Genomic DNA, 23,730 nt, shown 5'->3' on the forward strand with positions numbered 1-23,730 from the left:
GAGGCCGGCCGCCCGCCCCGAGAAGGAGGCCGCGGCGGCGGAGGCGAGGCCGGCCGCCTGCCCCGAGAAGGAGGAGGTGGCGGAGGAGGAGGCAGCAGCAGCGAGGCCGGTCCTTGCCCGCCCTGCCTTCCTGCCTCCCTGCCTGCTGGCTCGCTCGCTCTGAGGAGGCGGCGGCGGCGGAGGCGAGGCCAGCTACAGAGCGTCTCCTGCGCACGCGCAGGAGACGCTCTTGTACTTTCAGGGGGATTTAAACATCCCCCCGAGATTTTTTTCAACGTTTTATATTTTTGTGCACACGTGGGGACTGGCCCACGTGTGCAAAAACCTCCCCCGGCCCCCCAACTGCCCCCGGAGCGTGATCTAGCGATCCGCACTCCAGGGGCAAGTTGGCTATTAGATATATAGATTCCTGGTGGCAGCTGGAACGACCTATTTTATAAACATAAAGTATAATTTAAAGTGAAGTTCAGTCCTCCCCAATAGGAGGTCGTCACACACCCTGATAAGCAAGGTGGAGCAAGGGGGGGGGTCCTCGTCCATGCAAAACTGAGTTTTAAAAAGTATTATGCTTAGTCCCAGAAGGCGACCGGCTAGGTATGTTCAGTAGGCCAGCATGATGCAAGGGCCTGCAAAGGAGACGTGGAGCCAGTTTATATATCACCTTTCCAAATTGACTGGGATGAACATGTAAACTAGTCAAGTGTTGGCCAAGTAGGAGCCTCTTGACTGTATTCAGAAACCGAGGTGTGCATGACTGCCCTCTCATTATCTATGGCTTGCAAATGGAAGCCTATTTATCTTGCACTTTATTGTCAGTTTGTCCTGTTCTCTGTTTGTTTTCTTTTTAAAAATATATATTTACGTTATTTCACTGTTTTTGTTTCTGATTAAGGGAGCATTGACTCTCAAAAGCTCATACCTTGAAAATCTCGTTGCTCTCTAAGGTGATACTGGACTCAAATTTAGCCATCATTTTGTTTCTTTTGTCATTATGGTACCTTCCTCGATAGCCCTAAGTGGTGTGGGACTATCACACCTGAAGTGCCTCTCCTGCTACAATCCCCCATGTTGTCTGTGCGCTTCATCACACAATCTTTGGTTGGTGCTCAGCCCTCGAATGGCTTACTTCTCCTCTTCCTGTGCAAGGGACTTCTTTGTGGTGGCCCTGTCCTGGTGGCATGCTTTAACTGAGGGCATACATGCCCTGTGGGGACTTATTAGCTTCTGCAGGGCTTATAAGGCCGAGCTCTTCCAACAGGCTTTTAATTAGTCGTCACAGATGTCTTGTGATTTTTGCATTACTTCCACTGGATCGTTTTACTGTTGGGTTGTTGGATGCAGCTACTTTTAACAAGAGATTTATATGGTTGGTTTTAAATGGTGGTATATATTTATTACTATTATTACTTTAAAATTGTTTATTGAATAGTATTTTGGTTTGATGAAAGCCACCCCAAGCCTCACTTGTCAAGGAAGTGGTGGGGTATACATTTGGTAAATACATGAAATAAATGGTCCTCCCTCAGAGGTTCTTATCCCAGTATCCCATTTTGATTAATCACATTGCTTCATATTAGTTTTAGTACTTTAATGGCTCAGCATCTCTGATGCTTTCTCACTGGGCAGATGGTGGGCCCCACACATGCCAAGTGAAGACACCAGACAACAATCTGGGCTCAGCTAAGGAGAAGACAACATTGACCTTGAAAGCCAACAGTTTGTCTCAAAACAAGGCAGCTTCCTGCACTCCGGACTTTCAGAAGAGGGACTGTGGTTCAGTGTTAGAACATTCTACTCTGCATGCAGAAGGTCCCAAGTTCAATCCCCAGCATCTCACATTAAAAGAATCAGGTAGGAGGTAAATTGAAACCTGTGAATCTGGAGAGTCACTGCCAGTCAGAGTAGACAACATTCCCTCTGACAGACGCTCCAACTCAGAATAAGGCAGCTTCATGTACTAAAGCGCTCTGGGAGATGACAGCAGCAACAACTCGGGTGTATGTTTCTCTGAAAGTAAGACTGCCTTGTCAGGGAAGTGGAGAAGGTGGATTATGAATGTCAAAAATACAATAAAGAATTGTGCAAAGAGAGGCCAGCAGGGAGACTATCTGTCTGAGGGCTCATGGCAGCTCTCAGTAGACTTGGCTGTGGACAAAAAAAAATGGCAAGAGAACTTTCCAGAAAGGGTCCTTCCCTATATCCTAGTTACAGTCTCTGCAGATGGCTAAGAACAGGTAGACTTGTGAGAGCTGCTCAGTGTGTGCAGAGATGTTGAGGCCCCCCTGGAAAAGGCACAAAAGGATTTCCCTTTGCCAGGCTGTGAACTGGATTTATATCCACCAGATGCTACAAAGAGTATACTAATAAAATCTACGGCCTTGTTGAGAGCACATAGTGTGTGCTGTCTCCATTTGGCAGTCTGCCTGCAAGTAAAAAGGCAAGTGTGTCCTGGAGGGTTAGAGGAAGGGGAAAAAAGTGGTTTTCCTTTGTAGCAGACAACAAACACAATTCGTAGGGTAGAGTGCAATCATTAATTAAATGGCAAAAATTAAATGGCAGAGCCTGCTTACTGGTATCTGGTCCATACACATCCCCTTTTTGCTCAAGAATTCCAAAATGATGAGAAAACATCTTAAACAGCCTGACCTTAAGAAGAGCTTTTTGACAGTCCCCCCCCCCCAGTCAAGGTAGCAGTCCTCTGTACTGTTCTCAGTCTCACAGAACTCAGCTGGACTTACTTCTAAGTAAACACAGATAATTTTGGACAGCCATGGTGAGATTCCAGTTTTTAATATACTTAGAAATGACCCTCAAACACATCTGGATAAGTCCAGGCAGGTGTGTGGGGCAGTGGGTCCCCTTTCCCTTTTTGTGTGCTGCTGTCTCTGTCCTGTTTGGCATGGTCTTGTGCCTTTATCAGGGCAGGGTGTGCCATGGGTGTGTCCTGGTGCTGCATGGCCCTTCCCCTCCCTGCTCCTTGGGTCACATATCTCCAGAGTTGGGTTCCAGTGACTGCCACCCCATGATTGGTTGGTTCCCATGCTGTCACGGCCTTGCCATCATGCCCCTGTGATGTGTTCTGGGCATGATGGTGAGATAGCTGGGGAGGCTGGCATGGTTGCACATTGTGTGACCCCACTGTGAAGGTGTTTACCAAGCCTGTTCGGCTTCCCTTTAGGGCATGAACCAGCAGTACCACTGTCACACCTCCATCTTGGCACCCCCCAGCACTACACTGTGAGACAAACAAGACAGACTATCATTAGAATGCTGTTACGAAGGGTACAGGAATAGAACTTCCCATAATCCAGAAGACACTCCAATAGATATTCACTAAAAAAAAGCACCACATGAATTTAATGCCTCCCACCCATGTTGTTGAAGATAGGATAACCGGAGGGGCAACCAGAAATTCATGAATATTACCTCCACAGATAACAAAATCATACATAAGCACTCCTATCTCATATGTAAACAGATCCACAAATTAGACTGGACATGTAAAGGGGCTCTAAATTATATGACTTTTGAAACAGAAACCAGGCCCCTGGACTACTAAAGCAACTAACCATTTTACCAGTACCTCAAGCTTATTTGAATAGGTCATAGAGAATACAGAAAAGGGATTTTTGACACAATCTTTGAAAAACCATAGCAACACAGGTTCAAATGTGGGGTTAGTTAGGCCACAGAGTGTTACAACAAGGTTAGACCCATGAGATACAAGATTTGAGACTGAAAAGAACCTTAATTTTTGTGAACATATTTTTAAAGGAGTAATAAGTATAGACTGCAAATACGTCTGAGCAGTATGATGGAGATAAACACTTCTTTCAGCTTAAATTAAGGATACTTGCTCTGCTGCGACATCAAAAGAAATTTGTCATGAGCTCTTCACACCGTTAAGCTATTTTATTCCTCAGAGAACACCATACTTAACTCTTAGCTTTATGTTGTATCTGCTTACAGGGCGATCACTAGTCTGTTGTCTGAACGTAGAGAAATTTTATATAACTCACTAATGTTTCATGAAGTATGATCATTGATTGATTTTGATGGACATAGAGTGGAGTAATTCTGCATAGGATTGCACTGTATACCTTGGATACTAAGGTGTCTTTCCACTTGTGTAACCATTGGCAAAGCAGAAGCTTATTTCTGCAACACCACAAATAATCATTTGACACTGTATTGTACAGTAAATTTTCACTTGTCCAACTGATGGCGCAAGTGGAAGCATTGCCTATGAACCATTAGTGCTTGCGCAAAAAATACCTTTCACACAAAGACAGAGCATGAATGGAACTATAAATAATGCCAGAAATGTTCTGCATACACAGTACTGGAGCCAAATCAATTGTACATTGCTGTAATATTCCCCACTGCCATTTTTTTTAAATCACCCCAACATCTTCTCTACAGGCTCTTATATATTACAATACTACTCCTGAATCTTGATTTTTAAAATAGAGGTATCTATTTTTAGCTACTATAACTAATGCCTTATTTTGTATTAGTACCCATTCAGATCAGATGGGATTCATTCAACGTCATAAATCATCTCATAATATCTGAATGCTCATTAATACAATAGATCTTGCAAACAAAAGGCAATCAAGTTCAGTTATTTTTGTTCCCTATACAGAAAAGGGTTTTCGATTGGATGGTGGCAGGGAGTAGAGTTCTAGCTGATAGTTTTAGCAACTTTTAATCAAATAAGTTATTTTAGGAGCCTTAAAATATTTGGTCATGTGGTATAAAGTCCCTCTCTCTGTCTGTCTCTTTCCATCACCCCACACACAGGTAAGTTCTGAACATTACATCAGTAAAGGAGCTTGCTATGAGAGATCCCTTGGCCACACAAAACTACTTGTGTATGTCTTTAGCTTGTAACTTTATCCTGGAGATCAAGTTCAATTTGAAGCCTTAGTAGCAACACTGAATATTAATAATTTTTTCAAGCTACCTTTATATTCTAGATATATATTTAGTTCCTCCCACCCCCTTTTGGGGGGCATAGAATGTCTAGCACTGAAATTAAGGGATTTTCATAGAATTTAAGAAATAATGCTGCAAAGAGAACATAACAGTGAGATCCAACCAGTTTTTTTTTTCTTATAGAGAAGGGAGACGGCCCAAAAGACCTATGCAGAGGATTGTGGGACCTGCATGGACAAAAAGCCATGTTGGAATGGAGGCTGCAGTAAGGAAGGGAACTGGACAATATTTAGGGATGTGCATTTAAAGAACCCATATTAATTTTAGATCCATTTCAGGGAGGGCACTGGTTCCATTATCCTAAATTTTAGGGAGTAATGGTACCCCCCCCCCAGTCCTGAAATTTCAGGTCACTCCCCCAACAGCAGCAGGAGTGGGTAGGGAAGGATGGACAGAGATAAAGTTGCCGAGGGAAACAGCTATTACTTTATGCTTCTCTTCTCTTTATAATTTAAAGGGCCATCATTATGTTCTATGGAGAGCTGTATCTGGCCTCAAATCTACCCCCAATTAACATAATGGGATGAGAGGTGCCAACTAACGGCTGAGACTTAGGTAGGCCTGCTTTCCGCCATGTCCCTTTAATTTTAAAAAGGGGAAAGGACTGAAGAGGTCATAGACATACCATGGTGGCATGGTCACCAACACTGTGTTGAAGGCCTTTTGGCTCCTTGGTTATTGTTCTCGCCAACAGCATTGCAAAAATTCTGGGAGTACCAAAAGATTATCTCCTAGACTTTGGGAGTGTTTTGGGTTCTGGAGAGGCCAGGGGTGGAGCAGAACAGGAAGGCAGTCCCAGCAAACAGCTATCAGTCAGTGTCTCTCTTCCCTTTAAATCTGCAAGAGCCATTATGTTCTATGGAAAGACCTGGCCTCTGGAGACCAGGTCTACTACCATAGAAAATAATAGTGCTTTAAACTTTAAAAGGACCAAAGACCCCGACTAACAGCTAATGCCAACTAACAGCTGAGAATTAGGTAGACATGGCATCCAGAGGCTGTGTCTATTGGCCATTACTTCCTATGGGGTGGGGTACACATGGTCTCTGAAGGCCAAGTTTACCCTCATGTCCCTTTAAAGTTTAAAAGGAAAAAGAGGACCAAACCAGACTTAGACTTCCCTGGACAGCATCTGCCTCCTCTGGTGGCTCTGGTGCCATGTTGCAGGCCTTCCTCCCAGGTGCCGTTCCTGCCACCAGTACTGGAAGCTAGAAAATGGTGAATGGGCTCCTGGACTGAGAAGTCTTGGCTGCCCAGGGAAATTTCCTGGTGGTGCCCCTGCAGACTCCATTACATCTCCCCACCACCATGGAACTTAAAATAAAAAAATAGCAAGTGAACACTGTTATATCGATATAGCATAATCACAAAACATATAGCTGGTTCTCTGAATTTTCATTTTTTGTTAAGTAAATCTCTGGGGTCTTCATTGGCAGAGATATAAAGGGAAAGGCACATCAGCACAATGGAAGGTGCTTCACAACCCCCTCCAACCAGTCCAGTGCTTTGCACTCACAGTCCTCAGAGGAAGAACCTGAGGAACCAAGGCCAGTGGCTGAGGAAGACCATTGGGACGAGGAGGAGCCTGACACGGCAGATGCGCCAGTGGATGACATGACAGAGGCTACCCTGTCAGAATCTGCAAGTGAAACCTCACCACTGAACTCTGAGATAGCCCTCAAGCCTCCACTGTGAAGGGCCCAAACCCGGGCCCAGAACCACCACCACAGATATGTCACTCCTCTACAGGAAAGGGAGCAACAGAAGGCCTGGGCTGAAGTGACCCAAAGGAGGTGAAGTGCTAGACTGGTGATGTGCAACACCATCCCAGGGCCAGGCAGTGAGGTTGAGTCCAATTTAGGTTACCCACCCCCCCAATTTAGGGAAGCCCTGACCCCAAGCCTGACCACTGAAAGACACCCCCTGCTTCTCCCCCAAAGCCTGCAATCCAAGTCACAAAATTGCCACTTGGATTGCAGGCGCCCCCACCCCACCTGTGCTTCTTTTCCCAAAGCATTTAAAGGGGATCTCTTTAAATGCTTTGCGAAAGAGACATGGGGGCCACCTCGCGCCTGCAATCCCAGCCACAAAATTGCCACTTGGATTGCAGCTGCCACCCCACACTTCTTTCCCAAAGCATTTAAAGGGGATCCCCTTTAAATCCTTTGGGGGGGGGAAGTGGGGGGGCTGCAGTTCAAGCCATGAAATTGTGGCTTGGAGTGCAGGTGCCGGTCCCCAAACATGATGACATCACTTCTGTGTGACGTCATCACGTTTGGGCTGTCCCCGCCTCCCGAACACCCCCCCCCAAAGTCCCCCGCTGGGGACTCAGAGGGACCTGGCAACCCTAGTCCAATTACCTCCCAGATGATTTAAGCTGAGGCTTGGGAAAGCTGCCTTGCTGGAACAACTGGTCCACAGGGTGCAAGCCTCTGTGCCAGCAGCAGTCTGCCAACACCTGTTGATGCTCCCAAGCCTCGTGATATAGACCTGACAACACTGCTCCAGGTGTGACCTGACTGGGACTGCCTGCAGAGTGCAGGATAGGGATAGACACTTACTGGGACAAGAAAGAAAAAAAGAAAGAAGAAAATAAACCCTGGGAATTCAGAGAACCAGTTTCTGGTATTATTATAGTGTTATATAGTTATTCTATTAAAGATAAAGGTTCCCTTGCTCGAAAGCCAGTTGAGTCCGACTCTAGGGTCGCAGTGCTCATCTCCGTTTCAAAGCCAAAGAGCCAGCACTGTCCGAAGACATTTCCGTGGTCACTAAACACCAAGGCGCACGGAACACTGTTACCTTCCCACCGAAGTGGTACCCATTTATCTACTTGCAATTTCTTGCTTTCCAACTGCTAGGTTGGCAGGAGCTGGAACTAGAGACGGGAGCTCACTCGGTCATGCGGCAACCCGGGTCTCGAACTGCTGAACTACTGACCTTCCACAGCCTGCAGTTCAGCGTCTTAACCACTTGAACCACCGCAGCTCCTAGTTATTCTATTACCCATTCAAAAACAAAACAAGAATGCCTCTAGTGACGGGGAAAGGGAATTGCAGCCTTGGGGAGAGTGTCAGGGAGATTTCCTCAGGCAGCCAGACCTTGAGGGAGGCCAGGGGCCTAGCTGCCATTTTGCTGTTGTTGGGGAGGGCTCTGCCACCTTCAATGCCAGCAGCAGGGATTGTAACCAGGAGGCAGGTCTAGTGCCAAGTTAGTCCTCAAGAAGCCAGGTCTTACCTCTTATGCGAAATAACAGCTGGTAGCCACCATCACCATCACCAGAGTCCAGGGACAGAGACATAAGTGCGTAAACTCTTAGACTATATTTCATCTGTCAAGGGTCTTTGTTGATTGGGTGTTATCCCTGTTTTGCTATTTTTATGTTACTAGTTTTATGTTTTCATATACAATGGGATGCATTCAAATATCTGTGGAGCTTCTGGGCAAGGACTTGACCTCTTCTCCCTCCTGATGGTCCCTCTCCACAAATCTTGTTCCTGTGGACCAGCAGATTCCCCAGGAATAATATAGTGGGCAAAGTGGAGGGGTTTTGAGGGGGGGGAAAGGCCTGGGATTTCAGAATCTGGAAAAAGACTAACTAGAACCCTGAACCAGTATGGACATTCCCAAAAATTTGAGATGACTGACCCAGTGGTGTGTGTGTGCGCGTGCGTGCACGCACCATCAAGTCATAGCTGACTTACGGTGACCCTCTGGGATTGTCAAAGCAAGCAATGTTCAGAGGTGGTTTGCCATTTCCTGCATGTGCATCATGACCCTGGACTTCCTTAGTTGGTCTCCCATCCAAATACTAGCCAGGACCAATCCAGGTCAGGGCTAGGTTGCCAAGAACATCTTCCACCCCCAGTGGGAGACTTTGGGGGCATTCCTAGTGTTTCCCCTTTAAGAGCAGGAGCCAGCGTTTCCCCTTTAAGAGCAGGAGCCGGCATTTCCCCTTTAAGAGCAGCTGCGTTTCCCTTTAAAATGCACGAAGCTGGCATTTCCCTGCTAGCCTGATCCCAAGCGGAGATGGGCTTGGGAAGAAACACAGGCTTGGGAGGAAACACGGGTTCCACACACTTAAAGGGAGAGAGGGGGGTGGCTGTGGGTGTTGGGGGTGGGGCTTCCCCTGCTGGCCATCTGGCCGGCGGCAGGCAGACCCCCCCAAAACGGGGGACCCCTGGCAAACCGGAGAGCTTGGCAACCTTAGTCAGGGCCCTCCTCAACATCCAGACCTGAAATGAATAACCTTTTCTTGGGTGGGGGGGGGGGAGCAGAGTGCACACACCTAGCCAACATTATTTTCAGGTTAGTATGTTTCAACCATTTGGATAGTGAAATCATAGAGGAACTGAACACAAATCAAGACATGCAGTGCTGCAGGGAGAAAAGCAAAAAAGGACACTGTTCACTAGGAAAGCAATCTGACATAATAGGATAGACTCCTATGTGCCTGCAGATGGTTACATTCGGAGTTATGCCTGAACATTGCAATTTGGATGGGGGATGATTTGTACTAGATCATCCAAGTATTATGCACTCACTTTTTTTTGGGGGGGGGGAGTTGAAGGGTGCATACATCTAAAAAGAAATCTTTATCGAACTGAAGGTACAAATATGTGCCTTACAATAATTACTTTTGAGTTTTCCATGCTATCCTACTTCTGGCATGTATGTTTCTGCTTTGGTGATGTTATCTGACTTTTAAAAATAAATAAATATCATAGCGGAAATGTGTGCACACACAACAGATGCTGCCGCCAAGCCCTTTGTACAACCAACATTATAAATAATGTTTCTGGCTAGTTTGCTAATTGAACTGCCACCAGAACACAGAAAAACACTCCCCAGTCATTCAAGGAAAAAAACTATACACACACATTTACAGCCACTTACTGTCTTCTGTTGCCACAATGGTTATGTTGTGCCACGTGTTGGTTTCTCTGTCCAGTGGGGTTGCCAATGTTATCCGTCCATCTTGCGTATTAATGTTGAACTGTCTCTCAAGGTCAGTGTTCCGATCGATGGAAAACCTACAAAACAGAGATCCTTGAAATTTACATGAAGGCATTTGTACGGCCTAAAATGCATCCTTAGACCTTCTAAGCAATCCATCGCAAGCAGCCGCTATCTAATCCCAGCAGATCTGAGAAAACTCAATAGTGGTATAATTTACAAGACAAAAAATGATGGACTGAGAGTCAGGAAAAAGAATTATAGTCCAAGGAGTAATTAGCTATCTGCTCTTAGCACGAACGTTGGGAGCAGTCATCGAGATCAGCAGGTAGCGTCTTATAAAAACTACTGCGAATCAAGAGTTAATTAGACGATCAATCACGTTTATTGGACTGCTTGAGTTGTATTTCATAGCAGCTGCTGATAATTCTGTCAATACATTAAGCGGGCAGGGCTAGTTTTGTTCTTTTTTAACACAATGCAATGAACGTTCTTAGATTAAGAAGCAGTGCTTGTGATTAATCAAGTAAATGTGTCACCAGCTTATGTCTTAATGCAATTCCACGGACAATAGCTGGTTAACAAATTAGCTCGCCTGGTCAAGGGCTTGAAAAAAACAGAACAAAAACAGCGAGATTGATTGCCTTATGGATTGACATCATTGGTTTCTAACAAAACAACTTTGATCTGACAGTGAAGCCGAGCTTGCAAATGAGAATGCGCAGGTACATTATGCAGCCTAAACATAGAAGCCAGCTTGACTAACAAGAAAGAGCTGTAGTAAATTGTTCCAACGGTGCATTAAACAAAATGGTGATTTAGGACTCCGCACCAGATCTCCAGGAAAGCTTTTATGTCGGTCCATTTTCATATAGTTGTTTTATTAATGTATTACTTGTAAAAGAAACCAAACTGGAAAATTAAGCCTTCCAATTTCTGATGGGTCACGCACAATGAGAGAGGGGAGAGGGAGAGATTGGAAAGTACTGATACGGTACAGCAGTCACAGCTTTGAAGGGTTTCACTAAATCCTAGCAGTGAATTTATATAAGAGACTGTAATGACTATTGTGCCGAGGTATGGCGCCTCACAACATCCTGCCGCAACTGTTTTGCATCTGTTCAGCATTCTGCCTCAGCATGAGGAGATGAATTAGTGGGAGGCGTCAAACTGGGTTAGAGATCTCACACCGTAGATAGAGCAGAGAAGGCAAGGATATGAAGACAGAAGGACTGCCTGGCTAGATCGAATCAAGGCCCAGCTAGTCCCCGATTCTGTTTTCAATAGCAGCTTTCAGGAGTTCACAAGCGAGACATGGGGATGATGACCTGCCCCGATGGTTTATCACCAGGATCTCATATTCAGAGGTACACTGTTCCTGCATCTGGAGGTTTCATTTAGCAAAGCCATAGATCAGGGGTGGCCAGACTCGCTTGAGCCACATAAAATAAACATCAGATGTTTGAGAGCCGCAAGACATGAACAGATATTACATGCTTTCACTGGTAAATATGCAGATTCACTTTTTATTAACATTGATTGAGACTGCCAAAAATAATAACAAGAGCGGTAAAAGCAGATATTGATAATGACATTTATTTGTCCAATGATATTTGTTTGCTAATGATATTTAGCTTTCCCAGCCGCCCTGCCGGGAGCCGCACAATATATGTAAAAGAGCCGCATGCGGCTCCCGAGCCACAGCTTGGCCACCCCTGCCCTAGATGGACTTGCCAGCTGCGAATGAATCTTTCTAAAGGCCGTCTAAGGGACTGGTGATGGAAAGTGCTGTCAAATCACAGTCCACTTATGGCAACTCTGCAGGGCTTTCAAGGCAAGAGAGGAATTGTGAAGTTTTGCCATTGCCTGCCTCTGCATAGCAACCCTGGACTTCCTTGGTGGTCTCCCATCCAAGTATGGCCTAGAACTGACTCTGCTTAGCTGCTGAGATCTAACAAGAGCAGGCTGGCCTGGGCCATTCAGGTCAACGCGTCTAAGCGACTAGCCATTAAATATTGTAAAACAATTATTCCTTGAGTCAATCCATAAATAAAATATAGTCAGGCCTGACACTGCAGCCTATATCCTAGGGATGCCAAGTCGATTTTCGCCGGGAGTAGGGGGCTCCCGGCCGGCGTCTGGTGCGCGCGCAAGGGAGTTTTCCCTCGTACGGCCGTGGCCCCACCCCCAGCGTGCCCGGCTTTCAGGTGATGCGCACGTTGGGGAGGAGTTCCCCCCGGGGCCTGATCTGGCAGCAGCGGGAAACGGGCCTCTGGGGCGGGGGTTTCCCCGCCCCCCGGGGGGACTTGGGAAGCCTACTATATCCTCTTTATTTAAACTGCTTAAGAAAAGTCTCATGAAAGTCAGTAACATCTCTAATTCTCCCAGTAACATGGAAATAAAGATCTCCTGAGCCTACCTTTGAGGGCTGTTAGGATTATTGAGACAATGCACATAAAAGGCTTTAAAGCAGTTGAAATGCATGATATCAAGGCTCAGTCTTTGATTTGGAGAGATGGGAGAAGTTCAGTACACTGCAAGTACACAGTGACCTGAAATGAATTCTGACGGTGAACAAGACCTTGGGGCTAAACTAGTTATACAAGCTTTGCTTATTCCAACATAACAACATTGATTTAGCAAGTTCAGGGACAAACTCAGCCTGTTGGTTTGAAGTCTTACGTCACAATATTGGCTGTACAACAGTGTAGTGAATGAGTCATGATAGTAACAGAGGGCAGGGTTTGTTAGACCTGAGTTCAAATCCTAGCTCAGTTGTGATGCAAACTTGGTCACCATGTACTGCTCATTACTTCTCCGTTTTGTTAGGTTAAGAAGGACAACTCAGTCCCTTTTGTGTAACGTGTCCTAAAACCCTTGATGAAAAGTGACTTACAAATATGATAAAGAGGAAACAAAGTTAAGTTACAAAACAAAAACTTGAAATTGAGTGGTACACAGATTTTGAACTGTTTTGTTCTATTTGTGTCTGTTATAGAACATATAAGAGATAAATTATGATTCCATTTATTTATTTTTAAAAATGTGTACCTTGTTTCCTATGTACAGGCAAAAGTAATCTTTTGTCATTTTATGTCGCTGTATAAATGTCTCCCTTGATGTCATTCTATTTACAACCTTTGTAGTGATAAAAAGTAGGGTCTTGTCAGGGATTCTGGCAACATCTTGCTGAGTTATCTCCTCTCCCTATACTCTATCTTCTCCAAGCACCACCCCCAAATCCTCAGGAATCCCTCAAGCAACAGCTGGCAATCCAGCTGCATAACATTAATTCTGATTTTTTTTGGGGGGTGTAGTGGTGAAGAACGGTGGACTCTAATCTGGAGAACCGGGTCTGATTCCCCACTCCTCCACATGCAGCCAGCTGGGTGACCTTGGGTCAGTCACAGTTCTCCCAGAGCTGTTCTCTCAAGAGCAGTTTTCTCAGAGCTCTCTCAGCCCCACCCACCTCACGGTCTGTTGTGGGGAGAGGAAGGGAAGGAGGCTGTAAGCCACTCTGAGACGCTGAGGGAAGGGCGGGGGATGAATCGAATATCATCTTCTTCCCTTCTTCTTCCCCCTCCCCCTTTCCTGACCTTCTTGTCTGCAGGTATAAAATATGGGCATGGCCAGAGGCACGAGGCAACAAGCCAGGGCCAAACGGCTCTGAGTCCATGGTTTGCATTCTACAGTTCCTGGATGAACCAGCCCAGACACTGAATAGGATTAGGGCTGCCAGCCTCCAAATGGGGCCTGAAGATCTCCCAGCATTACAGGTGATCTCCAGAGAGCAGAGATCAGTTTCTCTGGAGAAAATGGCCACTTTGGAGGGTGGGCTCTATGGTACTATACCCTGCCGAGGCCCCTCCCCCTCCCCAAACCCCACCCTCCCCAGGCTCCACCCCCCAAATCTCCAGGTATTTCCCAACCCAGAGCTGGTAAACATACAGTAGGATGTAAAACTGGATTTACATGCTAAGCAGGGGTCGTTTCGTAGAAAAAGAGCTAGGGGAACTCATTAGCATAACTCATTAGCATATGCCACACCCCCTGACATCACCAGAAATGTGTCATAAGGCCACCCCCCCTGACATCACCGGACGTGTGTCATAAGGCCACACACCCCACCCCCAACGGTCCCGGCCGCTGCCGAAGCGGGGCGGCCGGAAGCAGGGGGCAGGGCTTCGTCATGTGCCCCGCCTCCCATACCTCACCTAGGGGAACTGCGATCCCCCGCAATCCCCCCCGAAATGACCTCTGATGCCAAGTAAACTTACAGTTTAGGGCCTCAGATTCTGAGGAGCCTTAAACAAACAAACAACCTAAAATGAGTAAATTACAATTTTTAGTAGCACTATAGAGCCTCTTAAACGTGATATACAATATCTTAATCTGGCCTGGCTAGGATATCTCTTTCTGCTGAACTGTATTTTATTTATTTTATTTAAATTGTTTATTTGAATTTCTATCTATCTATCTATCTATCTATCTATCTATCTATCTATCTATCTATCTATCTATCTATCTATCATCTATCCACACACAAAAAACAAAAATTGGAACTCTGGTTTTATTACATTAGTAATAAAATATATAAGGGATAGATAGAATATGATTCCATTTATTTATTTTTTAAAATGTGCACCTCGATTCATGTATGTGGGCAGAAATAATCTTTTGTATTGATTTTATTTTGCTACGTACATAAATGTCTCCCTTGATGTAATTCTATTTACAATCTTCCTAGTGATAGAAAATTAGGGTTTTGTGAGGGGTTTTGTATTGACTTTCAGCACCAAAATGTATTAAACCAGAAGAACAATTCCTCAGCAGACATGAAACACATTTACAAGGGTGGAAGAAGGTAAAGGAGGTAAAGCCCTTCTAACTCTCAATTAATATATACCACGTACCATGTAAAACACATCTACGTGCATATTGGAGATCTGTAGTCCTATAAAGTTGGGGAACAAATACTTTGTGTGTAGCTACCTTGTCTTGGTAATGATATTATAGCTCTTTTTAATGCGGACACGCTGTCAGACATGTAAGCAATACATAAAACAACACATTTCTGTAAGAATGGAGCCACAAATATCTGGGTAAATAATAACCTTGGAAATTGCCTTAGTAACACCACAGGTTATTGGGACTTCGTTGTTAGCTTTTGAGACAGAGCGCTGGAGGAAATATGTGGTGTGATCATACATTTCTTCAGCTGAAGACTCCGGGGGCGGATTCAGATGCAATTCTCAGCAGCATTACTCCTCTGCCTCATCACTCGCTTCCACCCCATTCCTCCCTTTTTGTACTGATGTAAATAAAGGTCTACGGCAGCGTTTGGCATGAAGAACCCCTCCCTTTTTTCTTTCCCCTGCTGAGATGTGAATCACAATATTGATGCCGTAAATCACCGTATCTCAGTAATGCCAACCAGAGAGGGCATGTTACCAGGTGACTGAGATAAACAACTGCACATCAGGAAAGCAGAAAAAAAATATTATAGCTAGGATTTCAGGGCCTGCTGTGAATTAAGGAGATGATTTGCTTCTACTGAAGATAAAACACTCTTGGAGGACAGTTGCTTTTATTTTCTTCTGAGGGGAAAGGGGTGTTGAAGGGGTTCGTCTGAGGCTGAGGCAGATGACCAGAGGCGTTCGGCATTTAAGGGTTTTTAAAAAAAAAACTGCAAGGAAGGTAAGGTATAATAAATTTACGTTTCCTCATCTGATCCCAAGGTTTTGGGCTGAGATAATTTATTGTCAGGAATGGCATATTTACTGTCAAGACAATTTATTGTCAGGAATGACATTTCTCCCGGAGAAAATGGCTGATTTGGAAGATGAACTGTATGACATTATACCTTATTGAGGTCCCTCCCCTCCTTAAACCCAACCCTCCCGGTCTCCACTCTCAAATCTTCAGGTACTTCCAAACCTGGAATTGGCAACCTATGTAGATGTGTCTCCTAATGCCCCTGGATTTTGAAGGTCTCAGTTCTCCAGATTAATTCCATGGCATTTGGTTAGTCAGAAAAGGCCTCTGCAGTACTACCTGATTTCTGAAATCCTGCCTTACCTAGGGTTGCCAGATCCGTCTTCGCGGGGAGCGGGGGGCTCCCGGCCGGTGTTGGGGCTGTGCGCGTGCACATGTCACCCGGAAGTGACGTGGGCACGCTGGGGGCGGGGCCACAACCATACAAGGGAAAACCATAGAGTTTTCCCTTGTATGGCCATGGCCCCACCCCCAGCGTGCCCGGCGTGCCCACGTCACTTGCTAGTGACGCGCACGCCGGGGGCGGGGTTCCCCCGGGCCCCGATTCTGCCGCATCGGAAATCGGGGCTCCAAAGCAGGGGATTCCCCGCCCACATTTGGCAGCCCTAGCCTTACCCCTTGAAGAAATGGTGATACTACAAAATCTTTTGATGCCTTGCTTGAAATATGAAGCAAAATGTGGTAGTAATTTAGGGATGTATGGTATGTCCACAATTTTTTTTAGGACTTACTGATTTTTATTTATTTATATATTTGCTTTGTTCACAATTGCTTTGAGATTTAATTCAAGCAGATATTTTCAAATTTGCCACAGAATTTCGCTTAAAGGGATGATCTGCTAGTAGCTCTGGGACTAATGGTGTCTTCTTTGCCTAGCTGTCCATGTTTAGCCTGAAACAGTGAAAGAATGAAGAGACCTTGAGAGTTTCAACGTGTTGGGGAGGGGCCGTGGCTCGGGGATAAAGCATCTGCTTGGCATGCAGAAGGTCCCTGTCATCTCCAGTTAAAGAGAACAGGTGGAAGGTGATGTGGAAACCTCTACCTAAAACCTCTACCTAAAACTCCAGAAAGCCACTGCCAGTCTGAGTAGGCAGTACTGACCTTGATGGAGCAAGAGTCTGATTCAGGATAGGGCACCTTTGTATTTCATGTGACTTTGTTAGAAATACGGCATGGAACCAGTGTGCTTGTCAGCTGCAATGATCTGGATGACTAGGCTAACATTGTTGAAAAGTCAAAGTGGTCTGAAAATTAAAACATACATTTGAGACAGCCCTATAGCATAAATTATAGGCTCATTGTTGGGAGTACAGGAATCTTGGCACAGGATTCCCATTCAATTCTCAGTCAGACAGATTTCAACAACACCAGACTTCCTCCTCTCTGGCTCAGTTTCTAGGCACCTAGCCAAGGGAATTCCTCATGATCCTTAAATGTGTCCACCTAGCCATTTCTCACATCTTGCATCTTCTCTAGCTGATGCCCCTTTTCTGGGTTGGATCCAAAGGTTCCATTCCACTAATAGTGGAGCCTTCCTCTGGAACAAGGAAACAGACCTGGGGACATTAATTGGCCAAAAGAGGATCCAACTCAATTTGTCCCATGTTTCTCAGTGACATCTTTCATGAGACACTTCTTCACTGCTTAGTAACAGGCCTGGGATTGCTCATTCTTGGCATCGACATTGTGTTGCCAACCCCCATGTGAAGCCAGGAGATCTCTTGGCATTACAGCTCCCAACCAGAGAGATCAGTTCCCCCAGAGAGAATTGCTGCCTCAGAAGATGGACTGTGTGGCAGGTTCATTCAATTAATTCATTCATTCAAAACATTTATTAGCTACCATTCATCCTCATGGAGCTTAAGGTAGGTTACAAACATAGTTAAAATACATCAAATGAAACCAGGGGTCATTTCGTAGAAAAAGAGCTAGGGGGACTCATTAGCATAACTCATTAGCATATGCCACACACCCTGACATCACCGGAAGTGTGTCCTCCCCACAGCCGGCGGCGACCTCCAGCGGGCACCAGCAGGGCGCTCCAGGCCCCGCCCTCCCGCACCTCACCCGGGGGGATGGCGTCCCCCTGCATCCCCCCCCAAATGACCCCTGAATGAAACACATTAAATGCATAAAACCAAAATTTAAAATCACTACTCAGGACTGCCAGTCAGCTTGACGAAGTGCAGTCCTAAATAAAACAAGCTTCTGCTGCCCCATAAAGATTGAAAGTGAGGGGGGCAGGCACACCTCCCTGGGGAGGTTGTTCCGTAATCATGGGCCTGCCACTCAAAAGACCCTCTCAAATGAGCTTCTTTGATTGATGGAACAATCAAGAGGGACTCTCCCTGTGATCTTAATTCCCAGGCAGGAACATATGGGAGAATGCATATAATGCAGTTCCAAATCATGTAGGGCTTTTAAGTTCAAAACCAGGACCTTGAATTGGGCTTGGGAATGGATTGGTAGCCAGCGTAATCATTGTGATACCATGGTCACATGCTCCCAATAACTGGCCCAGACCAGTAGTCTAGCTGCAGCTTCCAAAGACTCTTCAAGGGTAAGCCCCAAGTAGGGTGCACTACAATAGACCAGTCTGGATGTAACTAAGACATGGATCACTGTGGCTAGATCTGACTGATCCAGGAATGGATGCAGTTGATGCACCAGCCAAAGCAAGGCAAAAGCACTGCAGACCAGTGCAGCCACCTGGTTTTCAAAGGTGACTTCTATGTCAAGCAGTACTCCCAAAATATGGACCTCACTTTTCAAGGGAAGTATAATCCCATCCAAGACTGGAGAGATCTCACATTCTGGGGCTGCCTTTTTACTAACTCATAGAACCTCTCTCTTGTCAGGATTAAGCTTCAGTTTCTTCACCCTCATCCATTACTGACTCCAAGCATTGGTTCAGAATTAGGGTTGCCAGGTCTCCCCTGGCCACCAGAGTTGGATTGGGGGTAGGGCTGCCAGATCCAGGTTGGGAATTCATGGAGATTTGGGGATAGAGCCTGGGGAGGATGGGGACTTCAAAGGGATACAATGCCATAGAGTTCACACACACAGAGACCGAGCATTGATTTTGTCCAGAGATGAGCTGTAATTCCAGGGGATTCTCCAGGTCCCACCTGGAGGCTGGCATCACTATTCAGAATATCAACAGCTTCCTTGGAATTAGGTGAGAAAAAAAAGGTAGAGATGAGTATTGGTGACACCACGGCCCAAACCACCTGATGACCTCTCCAAGTGGCTTCACATAGATATTAAATAGCAAGGGGGACAAGATTGAACCCTGTGGAACTCCATGGGGCAGAGCAGGAATCCCCCAGCACTACCATCTGAGATCCAGACAGAACTTGAACTACTGTACCATGGCGTCCCCCAGTCCCAGTGTTGAGAGGTGGTTGAGTAGGATACTAGGGTTGATTGTACTGAAGGCTACTGAGAGATCCAGCAGAACTAGCAGGGTCACATTCCTCCCATCTAGTTCTCTGTCTATTTCATTCCCCTACCTAAATCACACCTTTCCCAGACTCCACTCCCAAATCCACGAATTTTCATAACCCAGAATTGAAAACCCTAGATGGCTAGTTATGGCTGCCAGCTTTGGGTTGGGAAATACCTAGAGATTTTGGGTGTGGAGCCTAAGGAAGGCATGGTTTGGGAAGAGGAGGGACATCAGGGGGCTATAATGCCATAGAGTCCACCTTCCAAAACAGCCATTTTCTCCAGGTGAACTGATCTCTGTCACCTGGAGATCAGTTGTAATAGTGGGAGATCTTCAGCCACTACCTGGAGGCTTATGGCCAGTTGCCACACCTCCATTGCCACAGCCATGATTTACAAAATGTGTTCCATCCTATCTCCTCACCTCAGTTCACCATAACTGCCCTCAAGCCTCATCTCCAGGGCAACCATCATAAACTTAACTTATGAATAAATCTCTGAAAATTAAAAAAAAGCCTGCATCAACAGATACCAATTCTCTAACAGTTGTTTTCTGCCTCTAGTAAATGAGTTCTGTAGTCTCTTCTTCCCTCTCAGAAGGATCAACCATCGGATCAACCATGAACATCGCATAATCCAGTTGTAGGACAGTAGCTTCCACAGATTTGGTTGAAGAGACCATACTCATGAAGCAGAGCAAAGATTAGCATTTTCCATAGCAATTAAAATGAGGAAAGTGCCTAAGGCTGGTGAATCTGAGAACTCCCCCTCCCCATTTTCTTGTCATTTTCTAGTCATTTTAATGTTATTATGCAAATGAAAACAAGAAAAAAAAGTATTGTGACATCTCCAAGACTGACAGATTCATTGTGGCAGAAGCTTTTTGGGGGCTGGAGCCTGCTTATCAGATGCATAAAATGTTCACTTAAGAAAACACAGACTTTGAGTTAATTGCGGGGGGGGGATCACAAACAGGCTAATAGGTCAAAACGTAGTAAGAGATAGGTGTCTCAACTTAACTTTGCAGAATACAGGAACCAGTAGAACCAATCAGAATGATTATGGCTTCATTACTGAGTTATGCTACCCCTCTGTATTTGGGGGAAAACCCTATTAAACTCTCAATAGTTTGGGCTGCAAGTTTATTAACATTTCACTGTTTCACTGTTATTGCTGAAAAAATTTGTCAGTCTTGCTGTTTGGGTTGCCTGGCAACAAGCAGGAGGGTTGAAGGCAGAATCATGATGGGGGAAATCACTACAAATATAATGACATCACTTCTGGTTTTTACCACAGAGTTTCCAGTGATTCCTAGAGCTACTGTGGCTGCTTCCAGGTTTTCCTCAAAAGTGACACACCAGACTTGCAATGCTTGTGATGTCCCCTCCCACCCCGCAGCCCTACTGCTAGTTCATGACACTCCTCAGTGTTGGGGAAATTGGCAAAAATAGTTAGACATTCAGAGATTGCAGTGGATCTTTGCTTCACTGGAGGGCAGGCATTTTCTTCTATGGAAAAATTTCTAAGGGAAGGGTTCACCGGAAATCTACAAAACAACGAAGACATCTAAGGCTACAGTTTGACCACATGGTCTACAACCATGGAGATTCTTTTTCTTCTTGACCCCTAGAAGGAAATCATCTGAATGCATTAACCATTGATTGTTAGTAAACAGGCTTCAGTTTTGCGGCTTTGTTTCCATTGGCTCTGTGCCAGGTTTCCTTCCAGGGCAGTCTAAACAATAACACACAAGGTAAGCACACAATAACCCTATAAGGACTGAATTTTAGACCTTGCAACACATATATTTCCAACACTTAGGACACTAGGTTTGCATTCATCACAAAAACAACAAAAACAACAAACCCCAACTCCAGTTTGTTCATGAAAACTAACAAAGTTTTGGTCTTCTCCTTACATTTCTGTGAAGCCATTTTGTTTTATTTGTTTCTTCGTTCTCTAATTTGCCTCTCAATACACAAAAACAAAAGACCACAGAAAAGATTACCTAAATTTATTTTTGGATAGTCAAACACACATGCTGATGGAGTTGAAGTGAATAGGAAGAAGAAGGAGCAATTATCTCCACATTTTTATAATTGAGTGTTGTTTTAATTTCCACTCTTGTTAATAGAAGTTTAAATAAGTAATAGTTGTTTCCAAGGAAGCAATCGACTCTTGTAATCTGGGATGACATCCCTTAAAATGGAAAGGTCACCATTTGTCCAATATGACCAGATGGTTGGGGAAACAAAGGATTTTAATTTTGAACATTACTTGATTCAAAGTATCCTAACACAATATAATAGGTATTTATGTAAATGCTGGCTCCTCCCTCCTTCCCAAGCATTAAACTCTAGAAATTGTGCAAATGTGAGCAAAAAGAAAGAACAAAATCTACCAGATACTTTCTTCCACTGTACTGGCATTTTACACCAAAGGAAGATCTTTAACAGCAACCGATGCAGAAGTAAAGCACTATGTGGTTAAATTGTAGATCTCATTGAAATGGAATTTGGTGATAACCTCTACCATAAGTCAGCCTTAAAAGGAGCCAAGCCAAATTAATGGAGGAGAGATGCATCAGTGGCTACTAGGAGGGAAAGAGAACCAGGAACACCCCTGAAAATTGACAGAGCAATTATCCATGATGACTAAATGGAACCTACAAGGTCAGAAGTAGCATATTTCTGAATATCAGGTACAGGAGGTCAACAACAAGAGAATGTGTTGACTTCCATGCCCCTGTCTATGGGTCTTCTAGTTGGCCAGTTTTGAAAACAGGATGCTGGATTAGATGGGCCATTGGTCTAATTCATCATGGTGTGTGTGTGTGTGTGTGTGTTGGTCTAATTCATCATGGTATGTGTTTGTGTGTATAGTAACTTTAAATTATCAGTACCTTATGGCACTTGATGTTACATCAGGGTCCCGAGCAGTCACCTGACCAATCACAGAGTCAATGGCAGCATTTTCATGCACTTCTAGCAGATAATCCGGTGACGAAAAAACAGGCGGTTCGTCGGCATCCTCTACTATGATCTTGATTGTTGCTGTATCTTTGAAGGGCCCCACACTGATGAAACGTTGATCAATATGAACATTGGTTGCCTCTATCTTCAGAGTATAGGATTTTTTGGCCTCATAGTCCAAGGGCTGTTAAAATTGACAAAGATAAATGGCTTTTGCTAGCAGCCGCAGCATCAAAACAAATGCATACAATGCCAACTGACAAAATTGTTATGCATTCCAGCCCCAGTTGCTGGGTTTTAAAGCAATCACTTCCCATTCTCTTTGCTCTGCCCTGTAAATTTTCCATTTTATTGATACCTGTTTATTGGGTAAGCCTCAATGAAACCTGGTGTCCTTTGTCTTAAAAAACAACAACAACAAAAACTAGGAACCTGCACACAAACTCTTACTGAGGGTACCATCAATATTCAGCCCTCACTATTTATTTTATTATTTTTTTTAAAAAAAACTGCTAATGGCATGGCTGGCATACTAATCACACACTTAATCAGTATTCTGTTAGCTGAAGATAAGGAGTAAAGGAGAGAGAAAAATCCGTTGACTGTGCAGTGTAACATTTTTACTACATGTGGAAGTGTGTGAACAATGTACAGAATTAGCAATGATTGTGGAAAGGCATTATTCAGTACAATTTAGATCTAATAATATGAAAAAGTAATATTACTATACATCAGCTTCGCCATGGTTTATGGGAATACTAGGAATAAGGTCCATTGTGGAAATAAATATGAGCTCTAAAAAGAGGCTCTGGGAGAGTGCCCCAGCCTTGGGTACTCAGCACCAATTCCCTGTGGCGACCTCATAATGACACAAATATAATGACACAGAGTCCACCATTTTCTCCAGTGAAACTGATCTGTCCCATCTGAAGAGCAGTTGTAATTCTGCGTGATCTCCATCCCTCCCCTGGAGACTGGCAACAATGGTTCCCCATGAGGGAATGGCTGGTTTGGAGGGTGAAGTCTATGGCATTGTACCTGAGGTCCCACCCCTCCTCAAACCTCACCCTCTCCAGGCTCCACCCCTCAAATATCCAGGAATTTTCCACCTGGAGTTGGCAACCCTATCAGGAGTGGCCCCAATGAGTTTTCTCCGAAAGGCCAAAATAGGCATGGAAAGGGCCTTTTAGTGAGAACCTGGTTGCCTAGCAACAGGCACTGAGTAGAAAGTACAGTTTCCACCTCTGATTAGGGAAATACCTGGAGGTTTGGGGGGTGGATCCTGTGGAGGGCAACATTGGGTGTGTGTGGAAGGACTCAGCAGGGGATAATACCATAGGGTCTATGCTCCAAAGCAGCCATTTTCTCCAGGGGAACTGATCTCTGTCATCTGGAGATCAATTGTAACAGCAGAAGATCTCCAGGTCTCACCCGGAGATTGGCAACCTTAGGGGAAACTCAGCTGCACAGCAGGTGGTTGAGGAGAATGGTTTGATGGTCACTGGCCCACCTCATTAGCCAGCCAGCTATGGTGGAGCGAAAAAGGAGTGAGAGGTGTGTTAAATTTATTGTGACAGGAAAG

General features: G+C 44.9%; 1 protein-coding gene across 1 annotated transcript in view; it reads right to left on the minus strand.

Annotated features, from left to right (window-relative positions):
* Positions 1-23,730, minus strand: part of LOC107106192 (cadherin-8-like) — a 299,351-nt gene that overhangs the window by 102,427 nt on the left and 173,194 nt on the right. The window contains exons 7-8 of the mRNA XM_015406302.1: positions 22,079-22,332; positions 9,895-10,031 (exon numbers count right to left, since the gene is read on the minus strand). Of these exons, the coding sequence (XP_015261788.1) occupies positions 9,895-10,031; positions 22,079-22,332 (391 nt within the window). The remainder of the gene's footprint in view (positions 1-9,894; positions 10,032-22,078; positions 22,333-23,730) is intronic.

This window comes from Gekko japonicus, unplaced genomic scaffold (assembly GCF_001447785.1).
Source record: "Gekko japonicus isolate JY-2015 unplaced genomic scaffold, Gekko_japonicus_V1.1 scaffold1805, whole genome shotgun sequence".
Classification (NCBI taxonomy): domain Eukaryota; kingdom Metazoa; phylum Chordata; class Lepidosauria; order Squamata; family Gekkonidae; genus Gekko; species Gekko japonicus.